Consider the following 23,192-nt stretch of genomic DNA (forward strand, 5'->3'; position numbering starts at 1 on the left):
GTTTTGAAGACACATAGTGTACCAAAATTAAAGAAAATTGCTGAACACATACATGCTCTTCCAATCAACAATGCTCATGTGGAGCGAGTTTTAAAAAAAAAAACGAAGAATTTCTGAACTGACGAGAGGAACCGAATGAGGCCAGAACTTGTAAAATCAGAACTCTTAGTAAGGACGAACTTTAATATGTCATGTAGAGAATTTTTTTTTTTTTATATTTCAGCAAACAAAGAACTAATAAACAAAAACAAATGAAGCAAAAAGTATTCTTTCAAACATTGTTAATGTAGTGAGTGTAAAGACATGTATACTTATCAACCCCTGTGTTTTTAAGTGTGTACTGACTTGTAGCATGTTATTTAATATAGGGCTACATTGCTACAACCAAATAATAAAACGATGGTATTTCTAATTTATTAATTGAACGTCAAAATACAAGTGTATTTATATCGAAATTCATTATAAGTTTATGTGCTTTTTTATTTTTTTAATGTGTCCTGAATTTCCGTCCTCTATAGTTGGCAACCCTAGTTCAGACCTGTCTTCGGGCAACTGACTAAACAACAACCAAAAAAAAGATAAATAAAAGTATATGTTAATAGTATGTAAGAACAATTTTCCGGCACAAAATACTACAAAACTAAATATTATAACAAATTTACTGGCACAGAGACTAAATACTTGAAAACATCACATTCAATCTTACTCACAGCACACTTGTTTTATTCCAATCTGGTGTCTATCTCGAGCACAAGACATTTTCGTTTCTTTGCTCATAGGTGATTACTGATTATTAACAAAAAATTAATCCGCACAGTCTGTAACTCCACAATATTCAAACTGGCATAATGGTAATACGTCACTTTTTGTTATGTCGTCGAAGCCTTAACCTACTGCCCTTCAACGTAACAATACTTGCATTGTCTGGGGTAACATATGAATTAATAAATACGATGTCACTTCCAGTTGAACTAGAACACTCCTCATCACTTTCTGTGTCATTATTATGAATACCTGATTCTAAGATAGGATCAAGGCCCACATTTTGTCTACTAGTTGCAGATTTCCATTTGTCTAATGAGTTTTCCTGAAACGATACATTAAAATGTGAGTCCTGGAGACTGTTAATTTGACCTGACAAGGCGTCAGAATGTTTAGCTGAAGTGGACCTTTGCCGTGAATGGTGTTGTGGTACACTGCTGTCCCTTGCTGACATGGTTGTTCTAGTTGCAGTAGAGGTTCCTGTTGTATTGGCCTGCCTCACAATGGTATAATTCGCATAGCAGCTTGATATGGGCGGTCCAGTAGATGAGAATGTCACGTGAACAGTTTGGTCTCTTGATGGATGTGTCACAGTTGTCGTAGGAGCAGTTGGAGTGGAAATTCTTCCTGAAGTTGCGATGTTTCTCTGACGAGGTGGCACTGGCGGAACTGTCGACTGAGATGCTAATGTTCGTCTCTGAGAACTTCTTTGGATTGTATTTGAACCTGCAGAACCTGAAGGCGGTGGAAGAGGAGCACTTTCTGTAGGTCGATCAATATATCGCAATGATGACCTAAACGTTTTCTCTGGGCTAGATGTGGGTGTCACAGTTCGACTTTCTTCGTCTAACTGCGGTAAAGAAAATCTGAGTCTGCCAGGAGAGGTTGGTGGAGATGTTACAGGAGGAGCTGTGTAGGAGGATCTTGAAATTGTTGTGCTTTCCGCTCCAGGAAAGGAAGTTCGTGCATACGCCTGAGGCAGCGTACTAGCTCGACCAGACCTTTTCTCTTGAGCAGATGGAGTTGGGGACGTGATTATTGAAGTAGTTGGAAAAACGGGAGGCTGGATCAATCTGGAGAAGGAGTATCAGAATTAAAATAAACATAATCATGTAACTGGAGTATTCTTCGTTACTTTAATCTTTTATACAGTGAATGCACTATTGAGTTAAAGAAAAGGTTTAAAATTCTGGAACAATCTTGTGGTTCTATTTTCATGAAGATGCAAACAAGGTACTAGCACAGTCTAATATATACAGTCACGAAGCTTGAGTTGTGAGGGTGATAGGAACAATAGACTGTGCAGGTACTATTTCGCATTGTCTGTAATGAGGCGATATTAGCAATCCTAGTGGTTAGCAACTATCTATGGATGCATATTTACTACGTATTGAGCTTCGTGACTGTATATACTAGACTGTGGTACTAGTATAGTCTGTGAAAAAGTAATAATTAGGGTCTAAATTTTAAATTATGTATTTAATAAAAACAACAATAATCACAGATAATTCTGTAAGATCAAAAAATTAATCTTTACATAGAATAAGTTTATTATCATCAGCATTATTATTATTATTATTATTATTATTATTATTATTATTATTATTATTATTATTATTATTATCTGTGGTTTGGAACTCTATTACTAGTACTAATTCGGCAAAACTGGAAAATATTCAAAGGAAATTTATTTCATTATGTTCGTACAGACTTCTGCCTAATAACTCCGGGTATAACTATGGTAAAAAATGCGAGCACTTTAAATGTCGAAGCTTGTATGCTAGACGTCATGATCTCGATTACTTATTCTTATGTAAGGTCCTTAAAGGTGACATTAATTGTCAATCTTTCTTAAACAGTGTCAGCCTTCGTATTCCTATGAAGGACATGTGACATCACAAACTCTTCTATATTAGAAATTCTAAATCTTCCTCACCGGTCTCCAGATGTATTAAAAATGCTAACTTACATGTAGGCGATTTCGATCCATTCAATGTATAGAAGTTTTAGAATATGGCAATGTCTTTCCTAATATTATTTGCATAATCCTTGTACACAAATTGGTAATACTTTTGTAAGAATCAACTCTTTTCCATAAAATTTTATAGTATTAATTCCTGTAAATTAATCATTGTAATCTATGTTCTTCATTTTGTTGTTATCTCAATTATTTAATTTGTTGTTCATTTTATTTTATTAATTGTATCACTGTGCTGGACTTTTATTGGCCAATGGCTGTTATCCAGCACATAAATATCAAAAAATACAAAATAATAACAACAATAATAATAATAATAATAATAATAATAATAATAATAATAATAATAATAATAATAATATAATATATAATATAATAATATATTATCATTATTATTATTATTATTATTAATATTATTATTATTATTATTATTATTATTATTATTATTATTATTATTATTATTACAGTAAAACCACATTAATCTGGATCCTGATAAGCCAAACTTCACTTAATCCGGGCAGGCAAAAAAAAAAAAAAAAAGATGAGTTTGGAAAAATTAAAGAATCTTGTTTTAAGATTTACTTTCATACATTAGAACTATGGCATTACAAGGAGAAGGAGAAGAAGAGGCCAGCAATTTGTCCAAAATAAAGCTGAGTGATGTGAAAGAACACTTAAACCACGTAATGCAGTTTGTTGAAGGAAGTGACAATGAAAACATATCTGCGTACTATGACCACTTGAGACAACTCCGCGATTTATTAGTGAAGGAAATATATTCCAAACTGTCCCAAAAGAATAGAGACATGTACTTCAAACCAACTTCCGCAGCAAGAGTTTCGAGTGATGCAGAACCAGGTCTACCGCGCATCATAATTATGGATATAGCTTGTGGAAGTAACGATTACTGAAAAGCAATGGTGGCATTGCTGTCTGTTTTGATATATGTATGTAGGCATGCCGAGGAGGCGAGAGGTACAGGCTGCCGGAAGTATCATCTCTTCCAAGAAGATGAACAAATGAGGACATCGCTGTGGAAATAAAGAACGTAACAAGGGAAAAATTCGAAGCTAATTAAACGCGCAACATATGTTTACGAATGAACTAATAATACTGTGTGATATAAAACATGTATTCACATGCAATGGAACAAACTAAAGTCGTAATGTAACTATCACAACGCAAGTCTGATTCTATCGATGTCATTTCTCTTCTGACTGTACTCTTGAATATTATTCAAGCTATCTCGTGACCTTCCCTGTCGTCCACTCTTCCTTATCGCAGTGTTTGATTCACATTCCTTCTGTTGGTATTCCCTGCTTGTGAGACCTATATCATGTATGTACTGCATTGTGTGTATTGCTTTATATTTTACTGTACTGTATAGTATATTTAGGCCTATGCCCTTTAAATACACCACAATAAACGTGTTTTGTTGCTATAGACGGAGTTTTAATGTACTTTCTACTGTTCTTTTAGGTTATTTCAGTTAATCCGGACTTTTGTTAAACCAACCAACTTAACCTCCCAATTAATACGGATTAACGAGGTTTTACTGTATTATTATTATTCCTGTCAATTGCATATCTTTACAATATTACTCATATTATTCCAGGCTTCATTTTTTAATTTACTCACTGATCTAATTTTAATAATTATTTGTCCATTTATTTGTTGCATTTGGTCAATTGATTAATGTAGACTATTCCATTATTTCAATTATCTCATTGTACTAATTTTATAATTATTTATGCTATTCTACTCTGTTGCATTTGATCAATCATTGATGTAGACTATTATATTGTTTGTATTTCATCTCATTGCCATTTTCTATCATTCATTCTCATCATCATTTGTTGTTTTGTTCTGTTTTGTAGCGTGCTAAACTGTAATTGGCCTTGTGCTGTTGTTTTGCACGTTTAAACAAACAAACAAACAAACAAAATAAAACAAACAAACAAACAAACAAACAAACAAACAAACAAACAAACAAACAAACAAACAAATAAATAAATAAATAAATAAATAAATAAATAAATAAATAAATAAATAAATAATGTTGTAGTTATTGCAATAGCAATTTGGATATCCCCAGAAGCATTATCATTAGGTTATAGAAAAATGTTATCTGGAACATCTGTTGCATGAAAATTTTGTAACAACTCAGAAAATTAAATATGAACACATTAAAAAAGGAATTCTTTATTACTGCTTGGGAATCGAACCCACGCCCAAGCACAACTCCAGAACGTCAGGCAAGCATCTCAGCCAACTGAGCTATGCTGGTGGCTTCAGATTAGTTAGTAACACTCCAAGGGAAGGTGTTATAACATCGAATCTTATCAATAAATAAAAATGAATAGCACTTTCGAAAGGGCTAATATCTGCACAGAAAACCACAATTCTTCAGACATGAGTGTTTTTATGACAGCAGATTGAGATTAATTTCTCTTCGACTGTAGCTAATCAGTAAATATTGTAAAATTTGTTACCTACTATTATTTGCTGTAATAAACAGAAATAATAATAATAATAATAATAATAATAATAATAATAATAATAATAATAATAATAATAATAATGATAATAATAATAATAATAATAATAATAATAATAATAATAATAATAATAATAATAATAATAATAGGCCTAATAATCGTCTTAGTTTCCATCTTCATTTTTCTCAATCATCATTATCAACATCCTTGTTTTCGTCATCTAATCATTCTTGAAAACTGCAAACTTATCCTACAGAGCAAATCATGCCGATGATTATGCACACCTGTTGCTATGCTCAGGTCCTCTAAAAGAAGAAACAGGGCCTGAAACTGTGGTTAAAGGTGGTGCTGATGGAATTGATGCCGGAAGACTTGAAGGCGTAGTTAGAGGTGGTGTAAATGGTGTTGGAGCTGGGACTGTTGCTCGATAGTGCGGACTTTCTGGAGTTACAAAAGATGTAGACATGGGAGTAGGTCCAAGGACTGGCATTGAATACTGCTGACCATCTGGGAATGGCGTTGGAAAATGTGAACTTCCTGGTGCCACAAAGGATGTATATGGAGGTGAAGTACTGGGAACTGGAGTCACAGATGGTGCAGATGGAATTGCTTGACTGGAGGTTGGAAGGTTTATCATAGCTGACCTATCCAGAAATAAGAATTAAGTAAGAAACAAGGTCATAAAATGGCGACATTACGCAAGCGTGATAGACAATCTCTAACAAAAACTATTGAATACTTCGACTGCTCATAACTACGGTATGTGATAGTTCGATAGTTTGCAAACAGTCGAATTAATAACTATGGTATTTGATAGTTCGATAGTTTGTAAACAGTCGAATTAATAACTATGGTATTTGATAGTTGGATAGATTTGCAAACAATCGAATTAATTCAGTTTATAAATAAAGATAAAAAATTAAAGTTGAATCAAGCTACCTAATGAATAAATTATCGAATGGTTTTATTTTATTATGAAAATAGTTATTTTATAGTTTAATTTACCCTATTGATTTGAATCTAGTATGTGTTGTTTTGCATAAGAGCAACTGTGTGAAAACTGTACTAGTATTATGATGTGTTATAATAGCAGCCTAGCCTAAAGTTACCAGAAGTTCGGATTTTGACGGAAATGTCCTGCTTTTAGGTGTGTGTTCTACGTCTGGCCAGGCATTGTAGATTTTCAGAAATTGTCCTTTTCTCACTCGTCATTTCTCAGTGGACCAAAGAAAGAAACCATCTATGTTTGGAATCCATTGGGAATTATGTTTGGGTAACAAACATTTCTTACTCAGACAAAGAGTAGTACCAACAATCAGGTATAAGCTGATTTATAATCTGTACAGTTAAATAATTAATTTAACTAATGATTATTTATTAATAGTTTTGTATCAATTTCATTGCATATTAACACTAAAAATTTCATCATCATCATCAATGGCACGACAGCCCTTCATGGGCCCTGGCCTTCTTCAGAAGTTTTCGCCATTCCTCCCTATCCAATGCCAAACTTCTCCAATTTCTAACACCCAAAGTCTTGATGTCATCCATCACACAGTCTTCCCATCTCAATCTCGGTCTCCCAACCTTCCTTCTTTCCATCGGAATAAATTTTAAAACTCTCTTCGCAACCCTATCATCTTGCATTCTCACAACATGCCCGGCCCAATCCAATCTTCTTATTTTTATGAATTTAACAATGTCCGGCTCATTATATAATCTGTACAGTTCGAAATTATATCTTCTTCTCCATGTTCCGTTTTCTCTAACTGGTCCAAAGATTTGCCTAAGAATCTTTCTTTCAAATGTACATAATAATGTCGCATCTGACTTCGACAATGGCCAAGTCTCAGATGCGTAATTTACCATAGTATCTCCCTTCTTATGTATGGGACAAATAACACTTAAATTCCATTCCTCAGGTATAGTTTCTTCTGTCCATATCCTAATCATCAATTGATGCAAGTGTTTAATATACTCTGAGCCTGCATGCTTCACCAACTCAGTTTGAATAAGATCCAAACCGGGTGCCTTACACTAAAAATTAACCTTATTATTGAAAATATGCATCACGCCATGTTATAATGTCCTGCCTTTTTCCTTTTTGGAAAACCCTGCTTTTTCAGATAAAATGTCCTGCTTTTAATTTTATTCATCTGGGAGCTCTAGGTCTAGCACCTTTTTAAGTCATGAAAGAAGTCTATTTCATAGAAAGTGCGAACTGTACCAGAAAATCCAATCATGGAGGTTTTTAAAAAAATGCTGTGTTTATAATAACATGATAACAGTAAGGATGATATTTTGTGGGAGGATTACTACAAATTGAATTAAAAGAATAATGAAAACATAGTGCTATGAGGATTAGGTCAACTGCACTTCAACATTCACATAAGCTATTTCAGTGAGGGAAGTGAGACTGTATGCGATAGTATGGAATACCGCCTCTGGTTTTTATGGCCAGAAAACATACCATTATTAAAAATGACATATCCTCACTGAAAAAATGTGATTCGTAAAAATATGTTTATACATTTCTTCACAGCAAAGAGTACTATCTGTTTGCTTCGTAAATCTAAACCACAGCTTCTGGAACTGTATTCAACATGTATTTAGACACGTTTATTTGATAAGTCAATCCCTGGAATTTCAGTATAGAAGGCTGTGGTGCGTAGCTTGTAGTGGCCATTTTTGCCAATTTAGTGACTGTATCATTTTTGTTGTTGCACTTTTTATTAATAAAATAAAATTAAGTAAGGCACTTTGAAACTTTAACATTATCTATACTAATAATAAATCTGTAGCCGAAATTTTTCTGGTAATTTTCGATTTTCCAAAAATTATTGGTCCTAACATATATAATTAACCACCCTGAAACCGAAAATCGCTCTTTTGAAATTTTTGTTTGTATGTCTGTCTGTATGTTTGTTACCTTTTCACACGATAATGGCTGAACGGATTTCGATGAAAATTGGAATATAAATTAAGTTCGTTGTAACTTAGATTATAGGCTATATGGCATTCAAAATACATTATTTAAAAGGGGGTTATAAGGGGGCTTGAATTAAATAAATCGAAATATCTCGCTTATTATTGATTTTTATGAAAAATGTTACATAACAAACATTTCTTTAAAAATCATTTCCGATAAGTTTTATTCTTTGAAAAATTTTGATAGAACTGATATTTAATGAGATAAATAAGTTTTAAAATTAAAATAACTGCCATCTAAGGCCGTGTAATGAATTAAAAAACAAATGACTTCGTCTATAAGGGGCCTTGGACAGCAACAATCGAAAGCTATGAAAGATAGCCTACAGATAATGTTTCTGCGTTTCTATGAAGTAATATCGGAAGCTAAATTAACCGATTTGTATAATTAATTATTAATTCACCATTGGAAAGTGTAGTTTCTCTAGATGGACATAATGCTATAATGTTATCACAGTAACTTCTCAGTGAATCGAGGACAGGTAAGATTAAAATAGATTCCTATGCACAGAAAAGTTGATAGGCTATTCTGTATATTCGTTTCCTGTATTTCCTAAACTAATTTTTATGACCAAATGACTGGTCTCTGGATCAAAATGATCGCATTTTAATTTTTTAATTAAATTTAAATTAAGTAACATAATAAACGATTTATCCTTCTATCAAACACGAATGTTCCCTGGATCAAATGTCCTATTTTAATTATATAATTACTTTATATTTATTTCTAACGGGTGCAGCGGAGGACACGGGTACGGCTAGTTTTAAATAATAGGACTCAATGGACATTGCAAAATAATCTAGTAAATAACTGAAATTATTTTATTAAGAAATTTAATGTGTTGTGTAAGCTTCAAAGATTCACGTTACTGACTGCACGAAACAATTTATTGTATACGTCATGTATGTGTATGTTATATGGGAGGGGGTATGCCTTTTTTAAATCGAGGTATGCCACGCGAAAATCTTGGGGTAGCATATCACCTCTTGTTTTTTCCCACTTCCCTGACTGGGCTATTTAATATTTCAGGAGACATGGCTGAAGAGATCCTTCACATTAAATGCATAGTTGATCAATAAATAATTGTTCACTATCCTTTTGTTCTTGCATTTTACGTAAAGAAAATAAGAATTACCTTCTTTCCTCTTCCATGCGAGCACGTTCAAAACGTTCATTTGTCACACTTCTCTGTAACTCAGAAATCTGCTGACTGAATTCTGAAGCCTGTTGCTGACTTCGTATCAAATCTGCAGCACCTTTTTCACTAAAAAAAAAATAATAAACAGTAATATATTAATAACCAAATAAATTTATTATTCGTAATTGAATGTAAAAAAAAAATCATCATTCAGTGGGACCAAATATTCACCATTCATATGCTGTTACTATTTCTATCATCTCTGGTGTAAAGAGAGCTTCTTGGAATAGTTTTGATTTATTTTTTTTAATCTGGTGGAGTTAAGGACATCAGGCCTTCTCTACCACACCATCAGAAATACAAATACAAAAAAAATGCAGAGAGAAGTAAATGAGAAAAAGAAATAAAAGCACAAATATAAATAATAAAAAAAAAAACAGAAATGCAAAGGAAGGGAGGAAAAGAAATATAAGGGCAGAGACAAAATCACAATAGGTACAAAAAAATACTAATATAATATATTAATTGCTTAATATGTTTAGTGATTAAAGAAAATAATTAGACATCTAGACTATACAAATTTCAAGAGAAACAAAATAGTAATAATTCGAAATATTTACAATAAAATTAAAATATTCAGTTTACTGCATTATACTCTGCTCGATAAGAAAATGCATATTAAGTTTGTTCTTGAATACTGTTAAATTCCGACAGTCTCTGATATCACTGGGTAGGTAGTCCACAAGCGTGATAGGAAGATAGTGAAAGATGATGAATATGTTCATGTTTTATGCATTGGTAAGGCTAGTATGCTGCTATTTTGCGTGCATATGTAGAAATTGTGATGCGATGATAGGTAACTGAAGAAGAAGGCAAGGTAGTAAGTGTAGAGGTGAATGACTTGTTGTTCACTTCTATCTTCACCAGATTTTTGTCGAAGAATTTCGTAAGTTCTCTCCGAGATTTTCGACATTCCATTATGAAAGCGCAAAAGTTTAAAATAAAGGAGATCACCCTAATAACATTATGCACACTCGAAAATGCAAAATATCCGCACTACCTGAATAACTAATACAAACTAATAAAAATCTGCAGAAATTTACGCTCTGCTGTAATGCCAATGTGAGGGTGCTGATCGAGGAAGCATGGTACTTGCCTGCACTAATGCAGGTTCTTTCCAAAACATCACGTACACTGACTGCAAACATTTTTCATTTTATCACATTCTACACAATATAAGCTTTCTTCGGAACATAAACTCATTGCTACATTCAGTTGCAAATTTTTTGTAGTTCAACGAGAATTTATTTCATCACATTATTATTTTGTCGAATATATACAAATTAAACAAAGTCTATATTTATATTTTTACTATTTCTTTGTGTTCTGGAAAGGTCATTTTTAACATTAAATGTATTAAGAATAAAATTACGTGTGTTAAATGTTGGAAAACAGTACCGATATTGTTTTCATTAGTATAAAAATAGAAATTTAAAACATGCAAATTCAAGCTGTTCTTTCCGCTGTATTTATTAAATTAGAAATCTTTCAGTACTGTATCGAATTTAGATGGTCCAATGCATTGTTAATCAAGTGCCGTAACCAAAAATCGTCAGTAAAAAAGTTGAAAAAATGAATTTTGATGGGGTTTTCCGAGTTTTGGATCACTGGCGAGATTGCGAAAATTGATTGGGAAGTTTTGTCTCATCCACATACAGCCCTGATCGAGCACCATCACACTTCCATCTGTTCAGTCCATTGTGGGGGCATCACTTTGAAGATGAGGAGGCCCTGAAAAATTCTGTATGACAATGGCTAAGGAAGAAGGACCATGATTTTTATCACACTGGAATACATGCCCTTGTTTCAAGGTAGACAAAAACTGTGGAAAAAGATGGTGATTATATTGAAAAATAACAAATTAATCGTGAATGTTGTGGATGTTATGCTATGTAAATTTCACTTAATTTTCTTGTAAATTGAAAGAGAAAAAAAAATAGAGGGCATTACATTCTGACTCAAATCAAGAAATGGATTCAGAACACCTCAAAATCTGTGCGTCAGTGGCTGACCATACAATATCTTTGAAAAATATTGGAGTACAAGAGGTCAAATGACTTTATTGTTAAATGCCTGGCATTAGAAAACAACAACAACATTCTGACTGTCCCTTGTACATCTATTATCAGGCCGTACATCTCACTTGAAGATATGAGAGGAAGAACAATGAAATGTTTCTATACATCTCAAATCCAATATTAGTGAAATATGTTACTATTCAGCGATATATGCAATGGAGAAGAAAAGAAGCTGGCCAGACTACCCTATTATTTCTTGGCTTAGTTGCCTTATGATGGCTTATTGGTGTCATGAGGTTCCAACCAATCTTCGAACTGCTGACTAAACATACAAAACATACACTAAACTTACAGTTTCTCCTGCAAGTCTGATATCTTGCGTCTAAGAGAGCTGACTTCATTCTGAGTTTCCTTATTTGCAAGCTTCTGATCTAGTGTCTCCTGACGACATGATGAAAGCAGGTTCTCCAGTGCTGCAATTGATTCCCGGTCTTTAGTCAGCTGCTCCTGTAGAACTTCTTGTTCATCACGCAACCGTGCCAGCTCTGTCTCCAGCTGGTAAATGACATAATGAACTTGTTATTGGTGAAGGTCTTTTCTTAATTTCAGGTCACAGCATAAAAACTGACTTCATTAAAACTGTTTTAAAATTACGACTGCGGGAACAAAACTCGCTCAGTCCATTTGGCAATTTTTATGACTTAATATCTATACCAATAATAAATCTGTAACCGAAATTTTTCTGGTAATTTTCGCTTTTCCAAAAATAATTGGTGTTAACATGTGTAATTAATCATCCTGAAACCGAAAATCGTTTTTTTTTTTACATTTTTGTTTGTATGTTTGTCTGTCTGTCTGGATGTTTGTTACCTTTTCACGTGATAATGGCTAAATGGATTTCGATGAAAATTGGAATATAAATTAAGTTCGTTGTAACTTAGATTTTAGGCTATATGCCATTCAAAATACTTTATTTAAAAGGGGGGTTATAAGGGGGCCTGAATTAAATAAATCGAGATATCTCGATTGTTATTAATTTTTTTGACAAATGTTACATAACAAAAGTTTCTTTAAAAACGATTTCCGATAACTTTCATTCTATTCAAAATTTTGATAGGATTGATATTACTAGGGTCTATGATGTACCAAAGTACACAATATTTCCATGCAGGAATTCTACATTATCATATGGTGAGATTATATTTGTTTTAAAATAACAATGCTTTTTATATCCTCGCCACGTGAGATTAATATACGACGTTAGTCACGAATATAGAGTAATCTTCTTCCGGCTGAGAGTGACAACCTTCAATTCTTACAAATGTATTTTATTTCAGACGCTGTTAGGTCTAACATAATACCAAGCTTAAAAGTATAATTAATCGAACAACTCCAGAAACTATTGCATGGTAATAACAGTTACATTTATAGTTCTAAATACAACTTTGAAAGTAATTCAGGAGCAAACGATTTATAATTGATAATAAATTAATTATTCACTAACAATAACATAGTTGTATTTGTAAATATAACAGATTTAAGTCTATGATATTTATTTATAACAAGTGCAGTGAAGCGTGCGGGTACGGCTAGTACATATATACGATTATGTTTGAGGTCTCTACCATTATATTTGAAGCTTGTTTTCTTCCAAAACAACGCCAATCCTTGTCTAAAAGTTTGTGTTATTGTACACGTCACTTGAAAACTCACTCAGACTGTAGACTGGTGGACAAAAAAACTAGTCCAGTCTTTTCATAAAAATAGACTTAATGCGTTTTGGAATCACACTCTTTATTTATTAGACAGTTGGACAAATTACAACGAAAGAAATCAATGTTAGTTCTTATGAAGTATGTTCCAAGAGTAAAAACTCTAATTAGAAAAATATAAAAATAACCATATGATTATTCCTAAGTTACAACATTTCGGCTTACTCGTATCTTAGCCATGACTATTTGGGAAGTAACTTCCATAAAATTGATTTCTCAACATCACCAGGCTATTGTATCAACATGATGAAAATACTAAGTTTTAGAAATGTAGACAGATATTCAGCAAATCCCGGATTATTTGGGTTAATAGGGATCAAAAGTGAACAGATAAATGAAAGACACGGATTATCAAAAACTCATAATTTTATCTGAGACAGACACTTTTATTTATATTTCACTCTCAAACTGAAAACATTTATAATCTCTCTTATAACTGGATTAATGTTCTAAGAATAAAGCATTTGAGCAATCGAAACAGTTTTGCTTGTTTACTGTAACAGCAAGTTTTACGCTCCAAGCATAAAAATCTGAAGAACCACGCGCGAAAAATTCGCAAAACAATCTGTGCATAAATAATCAGAAGTTTGCTATAGTTCTTAAATAACAGGAAGCAATAATGATGGTGACTTCATTGTTAAATCATGAGCAATATATGCATTCATACACATTAACTCACACATGACAAGTAATTTTGCACAGGAAGCAAAGTAAAATCACTAACTGATCTTATGCTCATTACTACTCACCAAAACTTTTATACATTTAGAGTTAATAGGATACCTTCACGACTTGAATGGAAACATTTATTAAAATTGCACAGAAAATTATTTCGTTCATTCTACCTGGGAAGACTGGACGAAAATCAAGCAATATAATATTTTAACATAACTGAAATTACAAAAACACTCCAAAAAAGATCTCTAAAATAAAATTTCTATTATATAATTTAACATGCAAAAATGCTTTGTATTTTGCTGAAAAATGAAATTTATGATCCAACATTTAATTCGATTCACAATTTATGTCTCCATTGGCTTAGTACTTACAATGTTAGGTGATATGTTGTCCTTCCAGAGTTGCTTCTAGAAATTGACCCAAATTAAAGCAGAAATATTCAGTAAGACAGAAAAGATTACATACTATTCTAAGTTTCCACAATGGTGTGTGCGATAATTATAACGTTTCGAGGAGAACAAGAATTTTATGTTTCTGAACCATCTTCATCTATATTCCACTTCCAGAGTACGGTACTCAAGAATTGTTATCATAGCAACATAAGTCAAAAGCACTCCAGAATGTTGTCACTGAACTTAAAACTGTTTTTGTTGTCACCATCACCACCATCATCATCGTCGTCATCATCGTCCTCATCATCATCATCATAATTATGATAATAATAATAATAATAATAATTATTATTATTATTATTATTATTATTATTATTATTATTATTATTATTATTATTATTATTATTATAAACTTATTTATTCCTGAATGATGTTCAATAGTTAGCTAAATACAAAATTTTCATTTTATTCCAATAAATAGAATAATAAAAGAACTACTATTATTTCGAAAAAATATTGTAGTAAATTTTGTGTACCTGTACATGACTTCTAGCATACGAACAAATAAAAATTTAATTAATTAGTTCGATTAATTATACACATAGATATGTTTCTGAATTATTAATATACTTGTATAAACTTCAAGAATGATTTTCTTTCACACCCAAATGAGAGAAGAGTTTTTATAAATATAATGTCCAGAGATGGCTAGTTATTTTAGTTATAACTAACATCACGCACTGTTTTTACACAAAACTATATTTTATGCTTTATAGTATTAATATATTAATGATTTTACTGCATCCATAACCCAGTGCTCTAAAGTAAAATTTTGTAATACGAGGCGCGTCCATAAAGTAACTTTCCCACTCGTCCCACAGCTAGCAAACCATATGTTGCGTGAAGCGATTGCGTGTATGTGATAATGTCCTGGCATGGCACATGCGCTAGCGGAACTTCCCAAGTGCTCTCAGTAGCTTCATTGCATTGGTTAAGATGGACGCTCCTATTCCAGCTCCCGCCACGTGTGAAGTGCGATCAGTGATAAAGTTTTTGAATGCACAGGGCATAGCGCTGATTGAAATTTATCGTCAGCTGTGCCAGATCTATGGGCCTAACGTCATGAGCAAGCAGATGGTGCGTTGCTCCACAAGGTCGTCTGTGACTGCACTCCTCGTCATGCACATTTTCACGTCCTGCTGAAAATTGTCTACACCAGTAACGCAGTTAGTTACTTTATGGACGCGCCTTGTAACCTGCTGATGAGGATCAGAAACATAATCTAGAAGGCTGTGTAATGTAGAAAGTGAAAGTCCTGAAGAGTTTACCAGTTTGGACTCAATGATTTAATAAGAGATTTAGGATTACCCAAGGAAAAAGTTGAGCTCTTACATTCCAGATTAAAATAAGTAAATTTGCTAGCACCAGGAACATTTCTTCATTGGTAGAGGAGTATAAAAGAAGAATTTACGTCCTACTCTTCATAAGAGTGTGCCTTACGATACTGCAGTGATGTTCCTGTTCCCCCCCCCCCACAGAAAATGTCCGTTTATTTACTGAAAAAAAATGCTGTGGTTCATCAAATCGCGTAACACAGAAAATGAATTCATAACAATATCATATTCGTCAAATTTTTCATTTGCATTCCACACCTACTAAAATCCACCCTGTACAAGACGCTGCTCTTCCACTCTATACAACTCAATGGTATACTGATGAGAATGTTGCTACCAATTTGGGAAAGCTATATGATAGAGCTGTGTCACCTTGCAACCACTAGTACTAAAGTAAGTGTACATGAAAATTATGTCTGCCTGCTCATCAAATGAATAATTTGCCACTCACGTGTACACATTTGCATTTTAGTTACAAGTCTAATGTAGAAAGCAAATTCCATCAGTCATGTGCATGTATACCATGCATCGTAGGTATAAGTCTAATGTAGAAAGGAATCTTCATTAATTTCCAGTGGCGAAGCTAAGGTGTAAATACTGGGTAGGCTTGTATCTTTTTATAGAACAGATGTTTATCGACTTTTCTATCAAAATTTTTTGTGACACAGACCCATAAGATGATGATCACTCATTTTCACCCCCGAACAAAATACAGGTAAAACTTTTTGCCTCAGAACACCCTGTTAGCCAAGAATAGCCTATTTCTTATACCATGAACACTGTAAATGTATATTTTGTCTTCCTCCACCCTCTATTTTAATATGTAAAAGTGGTGTTGATCTCCTATCTTTGTAAGCGCATTTTGTTTCATATGTTCAACTTGAAAATGGTTTCTCTTTTATTTCTACAAATAATGACCTCAATGTTCTCTCAGTGTTCGAGGCAAGAAGAAAATATCAGATAATAAATGACATTAAGATATATGGGTCATATGCAGCGACAAAGAGGAAGGAAGAAAGTAGGAAAGATTGGAGAAACTGGATTTGCAGTGAAAGATCTGCCTTTGGACAGAACACTATGAATTAATTAATTACTTAATTAATGTTTTCTCAATATGAGTCATTTTACACAAAATCAATATATAACACACATTTGCATATGCATATACTTTTGATTAAACTAAACTCAACACAGCAGCACTTTCAGAGAACACCAATATAGAGCGACATAATACTGTGACGGAAAGCTAGCCTTGTCCTGTATGGAGATGTAGCAAATTGATACCCCCTCCCCAGTCCCTCCTCAAGCTTGCAGGTCAAGAATGTAGTCATACCTTCAGAGGCTTTTTGCCTTAAGCCTCGCTGCTCACACTGCTCTCTCCATACTGGAATGACTGCCAACAGTGAACTTAATATATGGAAGAATTGAAGTACAACCAACTGTTACGATATATCATTATTACAAACTTACAAGAATAATAACTCGCATTTTTTAGGGAGGGTAAGCCTCAAATGCCTCTTAAGAGCTTCGCCACTGTTAATTCATGACCATATCAGTGTGTATGGTTGTCTATTGATAACATCATTTGAATGGATCAACATGTTTTATTGATATATACTTTAATAATGAAGTGTTAAATGTAATCTTTCAATTATAACTTTAAAAAAACTATGCAATTCCATGCATATATTACGAACTCTTTTCCTTTATTGGGTGTAGGTAACACACTCCCGAAGTTTATACACTTATTTCGAAAACACACTGTATGTGTAAATTTACTTTTAGACATTAAAGAATTCAGAAAGTTGTTCCATGTTCATCTTGTATTAAGTATAAATTCTATATGAACATAAACATTTGAAATTATATTGGTCACAAAAAATGTCGTTTTGAATATTTTAATATGTTTCTTAATTTTTTTTTAATTTTTCTTGAATATAACCTACACCGAAGATTCTACAACCACTAACCCTTTAAGTAATTTTTTTGTAACTTACTTTCTCCATTACTAAATGAAATGTTGCAAATCTGAACATGCTAATACATTACTACATTAGAGTAATAAGAACAAGAAGAAAAGAGACTAGAGGTAGTCTACAGAGGTGTTCAAGATTATTATTTATAAAGTCACTAGAGTTACTCTCGTACCTGCATTTTAACGAGGTCATTCTCTGTCACTTGCTGCACCAATGTTTCTTTTTGGCTGTCCAGTTTAGTACATAGCTCTCGCATTATATGCAAGTCCTCTTCTGCTCTTCGTCTATTATTTGCTTCTTCATGAATTTTAGTCTCAAGCCTGGCAATGTTTCCTGATAATTCTGCAATCTAAAATTCAATTCGTGTATAATATTTACATATAAAATATTCTGATTTATATTTCGTAAACTACAGCTTCCCTCATTGTAAAAATTATTTTGTGCAAGATCGTGTGTATTTGCTTGGTTTCTGCACAAAACCAATCCGTGGAAAGTCTAAAATTCCACTTTCAGTATTCCAAACCTAACACACATAACAATTTCCCTCTTCTTACCGCTTAAGTGACATATTGATTTTACTGCTTTAGGCTTTTAACATATTATTTTTAGAGACGTTCAATATAGTAATAATTATAAATTGGAAACTTACCACTGCAATTTCACCTACGTTGCACTGTTAATTATTCTGCAAAAATTAAGTAAACTCTACAACTCCACTAAAGTTACTGCATTCGTGATGCAAGTAACATTAAGGAAGCCGTGAAAAAATCAACAAGATTCCAGACTCATCATAGACTGGGGGGAAAAAAAAGACAGACGTATATCACGGCCTGCTGGAGTATAGTAAACACAGAAAACATTTTAAAGCAACAATGTTGAAGATAGATATTTTTGTTTTGCAAATTTGCCGTCGTTGAACAGAAACAAAGATGGAGATTTCACTGCAACTAATTAGAAATTTCTCTTTCAGGTATGTAATAAACGATCTTCGCACAAAATAATGTACAATACACGAGCAGTATGTTATCTTTCAATTCTCGCAAATTAAAAAAGCTCGCTTTTTCAAACTTTTCCTCGAACATGAAAACTTCAACATACCGCTCTTGTAACCCATATTACTATTACATTCTAAGATATACCAAAAAAAAAGAAGAAGTTCAGAGCACTTGTTTTCAGCATTAATTCAATTTGGACTTCATTAGTGAAATAATGATATCAAGCTCTTGACACTGTTAATTAAATACAAATTATTTTTGGAATTAGGCATATACAGGATGATTCAAAACCTCTGCGACAAACTCTGAGGGGAGTTAGATATAACAATAAGGAACCCTTTTTGTTAAACAACCTATGTCTTTTGATGCGTCATTTCGAAGTTATCGTTGAAAATGTTTTTGTGTGGGCGTATGTCAATGTATGCGAATGTTAAAGGATATTAATTTCTGTATCTGAATTCAGCACCCGAAATAAAGCTGCGATTTAGATTCTGTATGACAATGTAATGGGGCTAAAGCAAGGAAATGCACTATCACCTTTACTTTTTAACTTTGCTCTAGAGTATGCCATTAGGAAAGTCCAAGATAACAGAGAGGGTTTGGAATTGAATGGGTTACATCAGCTGCTTGTCTATGCAGATGACGTGAATATGTTAGGAGAAAATCCACAAACGATTAGGGAAAACACGGGAATTTTACTGGAAGCAAGTAAAGAGATAGGTTTGGAAGTAAATCCCGAAAAGACAAAGTATATGATTATGTCTCGTGACCAGAATATTGTACGAAATGGAAATATAAAAATTGGAAACTTATCTTTTGAAGAGGTGGAGAAGTTCAAATATTTTGGAGCAACAGTAACAAATATAAATGATACTCGGGAGGAAATTAAACACAGAATAAATATGGGAAATGCATGTTATTATTCGGTTGAGAAGCTTTTATCATCCAGTCTGCTGTCAAAAAATCTGAAAGTTAGAATTTATAAAACAGTTCTATTACCAGTTATTCTTTATGGTTGTGAAACTTGGACTCTCACTTTGAGAGAGGAACATAGGTTAAGGGTGTTTGAGAATAAGGTGCTTAGGAAAATATTTGGGGCTAAGAGGGATGAAGTTACAGGAGAATGGAGAAAGTTGCACAACACAGAACTGCACGCATTGTATTCTTCACCTGACATGATTAGGAACATTAAATCCAGACGTTTGAGATGGGCAGGGCATGTAGCACGCATGGGCGAATGCAGAAATGCATATAGAGTGTTAGCTGGGAGGCCGGAGGGAAAAAGACCTTTAGGGAGGCTGAGACGTAGATGGGAAGATAATATTAAAATGGATTTGAGGGAGGTTGGATATGATGATAGAGAATGGATTAATCTACCTCAGGATAGGAACCAATGGCGGGCTTATGTGAGGGCGGCAATGAACCTCGGGGTTCCTTAAAAGCCAGTCAGTAAGTATGACAATGTAATGTTGAAAAGAAGTACTACAACATGTTGTTTGAAACTCTTAGTTCAAAACGATTATTATAATTTGTACAATGAGTAAATGAAACAAAATATACATACCTGCAGCTCGTAACTATGCACCAAGGAATCCTTTGTTTCCAATTGATGTTCTAAATCTGTTATACGATCACTGGTAGCGAGAAGTTGCGTCTTAGTTTCCTGCATTTCTGATTCTAAACTATGATTATTATTCTCTAGGGCAGAGGCCTCCATGCTGAGACTGCGGAAGTGGTCCAACATTTCAGTCCTTTCCTCTTCCTACAGTAATAATATGTTAAAGAAACGTAGGTGTTATACGATTTACACTTCCAACAGTTGCAAATTTGATTAAATACAAGAATTTCACATAGCAATTATATGAGTAGAATAATATTATAATCTAAAACATTAATTTTGATGTTGTTATAATTTAATTTGTAGAGAAAAAAACTAACACAACATGGTTCAAAACTTTGTAAAAATAAAACATACTAGTATTCGTGTTAGTAAAACAAAAGTTATTTATTAAGCTTCCAAGACGTTAAGTCCATTAAAACCATGTCCATGTGACTTATGTCCTCTAATATTCTTGTCCACTTCCATTTATGTCCATATTTTATGTGCGTCCATTTTTTTTGGGTCCATGACTGTTATGTCCACTTTTATTTAAGTCCACTTTCATTTATGTCCACTTTTATTTAAGTCAATTCCTTTTGTACCACTGGAAGATATTCAGGCTGTTTCTATAGCCTTACAGATAATATTTAGCCTGATACAATGGATTTAGCATTGTACATAGAAAGAACTTACACTCAAGGAACACCTGCTCGAGGAAGAAGAGCAATGCCACCTAGATTAGCACCTGAAATATGGAACACTTATAATCAGGCTCTGGCAGGACAACATCAAACTACTAACGCAGTTGAGGGCTGGCACAATCGCTTTCAGAAACACATCGTCACACATCACGTGTTGGTCTGGAAATTCATGGAATTTATCAAGAAAAACCAAAGGAATAATGAAATTATAATAATCCAATTGCTTGGGGGGCATTTGAATGTGCGACACCCTATTAAAAGATCGTACCTACAAAATTTAAGTCGAGTAGAGGAGATTGTTCGGAATTACAACCACTACAACGAAGAAGGACACATCAGAATTTACCTCAAAGCTATTAGTTATCATCTGAAGCTATATGAAGATGAACAGGCAGAAGAGATGAGTAGGGAATTTAAGTAAATTTATAGATGAACATAATGTATTGCACAATCATGTAGTGGACGTAAAAATGTGGACATAAAATTTGTGCAATTGGACTAAAATAAAGTGGACATATATTTATGGACACAGTGCAATGGACTTTTATGTAATGGACATTAAAATTGTGGACATTATAAAAAGGACCTAACGCCTGTGTTTCATTTATTAAAATTATGAATTCCATGTTCACTAAATAACTTAATGATATAAAATCAAAATACTATGTAATAGTGATTTTCTATTAGGATCTTAAGTGTTCTGGTCTTTGAAGCCGATTGCGACCACATTTTTTTTTTTTGGCTTTGTTCGTCAGAAGCTTCTGTGATCTCACGAAGCAACGTCCTTCAAAAACATCTGCAGTCTGAAATGAGATGCTGGGCAACGAAACAGAATATACAGTATGATGAAACAAGAAACAGCTACATAGAAGACCATTTTGTCTGATTCACGTTAATTTTATGTGCTATAAATTTACAATACAGGACATTCCCTACATTCCTTTCGGAAGAAGTCATAGTAACGATTTTTAATGCAATTTAAGAATCCATGATCTATAGCCATGTTTCAATCTCATCTAATGGCATGCATGGTATTCACAAGGTCATCATGATATTGAATGACATAACTTAATGCTAGTATTACATTTATGAATTTCTTTATAGATATTCATTGATTTTTTCTCATAATTTCTTACTTTTAATTAATATCATGTTCACTACTTTTCAATTGTTTATTTCGGAATATGTATGATAAGACTTTCTTGTGTTTATGTTTAATAGTAACGAAATGATAAAGTTTATTCCGTTAATAACTATATGTTGGATAATAATATATTTTGGAAGGAAACCTACAAATAGTCGTAAATCACCTAAGCTTAATAATAGTAGAGTAGTAAATATTAAAAATTTTATTAAGGATATTCTTTAACTTCCTATTTAAAATGTTAGCCTAATAAATGAAAATTTGAAAATAAATCTAAATCAAATTTACTTATATATAGGCCTACCTTCCTTGCAAGCAAATCCTCAAACCGCCGTACTTCAGACACATATTCTTGTAATTGATGTTTTAAATTTTCTACTTCTTGTCGAGAGAGTTCTAGATCATTGTTGGCACGTCTACAATCTTCTGTCAAACTTGCTAGGTCAGAATGAAGCAGCCTGAAGTAACACGAAATATTATTCTAATATATTAGTGTGAAACAAAAACATTAATTTAATTTTAAGTAACTTACGACTAATTTAATGTACATTACTAAATTAAAAATTTAAGAATTCTCGTCCTTTCGGACATAGGCTACATAGATCAGACATAAAATATTGGTTCTCTCCCATAGAAATGGATCTTTTTACTTTAAGATCATAATTTAACATGAACTACTCATGATACCCATTACTAGTCCACCCCTGTGAAGTAACGGTTAGCATGCCTGACCGTGAAACGAACAGGCTCAGGTTCAAATACTGGTTGGAACAAGTTACCTAGTTGAGGTTTTTTCCAGGGTTTTCTCACAACCCAATAAGATCAAATACTGGGTAACTTTCGATGATGGACCCTGGATTCATTTCGCTAATATTATCACCTTCATCTCATTCGGACGTCAGATAACCATAGCAGTTGAAAAAGCGTCGTAAAATAACCAATGAATTAAAAAAAGATACCGTACCATTACTGGTAGTTTACTTAATTTTTAACTTTAATTCAGTAATTGAATGGTCTACCTTTAGCAAAGCATAATAATAATAATAATAATAATAATAATAATAATAATAATAATAATAATAATAATAATAATAATC

At 33.0% G+C, this 23,192-nt stretch overlaps 1 protein-coding gene across 1 annotated transcript in view; it reads right to left on the reverse strand.

Moving 5' to 3' along the window:
* Positions 1-602: 602 nt before the first annotated feature.
* Positions 603-23,192, reverse strand: part of LOC138697796 (centrosomal protein of 135 kDa-like) — a 123,569-nt gene continuing 100,979 nt past the window's right edge. Inside the window, exons 17-23 of the mRNA XM_069823308.1 lie at positions 22,400-22,553; positions 20,215-20,412; positions 17,828-18,004; positions 14,265-14,300; positions 11,796-11,998; positions 9,363-9,491; positions 603-1,835 (exon numbers count right to left, since the gene is read on the reverse strand). Of these exons, the coding sequence (XP_069679409.1) occupies positions 860-1,835; positions 9,363-9,491; positions 11,796-11,998; positions 14,265-14,300; positions 17,828-18,004; positions 20,215-20,412; positions 22,400-22,553 (1,873 nt within the window). The 3' untranslated portion in view covers positions 603-859. The remainder of the gene's footprint in view (positions 1,836-9,362; positions 9,492-11,795; positions 11,999-14,264; positions 14,301-17,827; positions 18,005-20,214; positions 20,413-22,399; positions 22,554-23,192) is intronic.

Source organism: Periplaneta americana, chromosome 4 (assembly GCF_040183065.1).
Source record: "Periplaneta americana isolate PAMFEO1 chromosome 4, P.americana_PAMFEO1_priV1, whole genome shotgun sequence".
NCBI lineage: Eukaryota > Metazoa > Arthropoda > Insecta > Blattodea > Blattidae > Periplaneta > Periplaneta americana.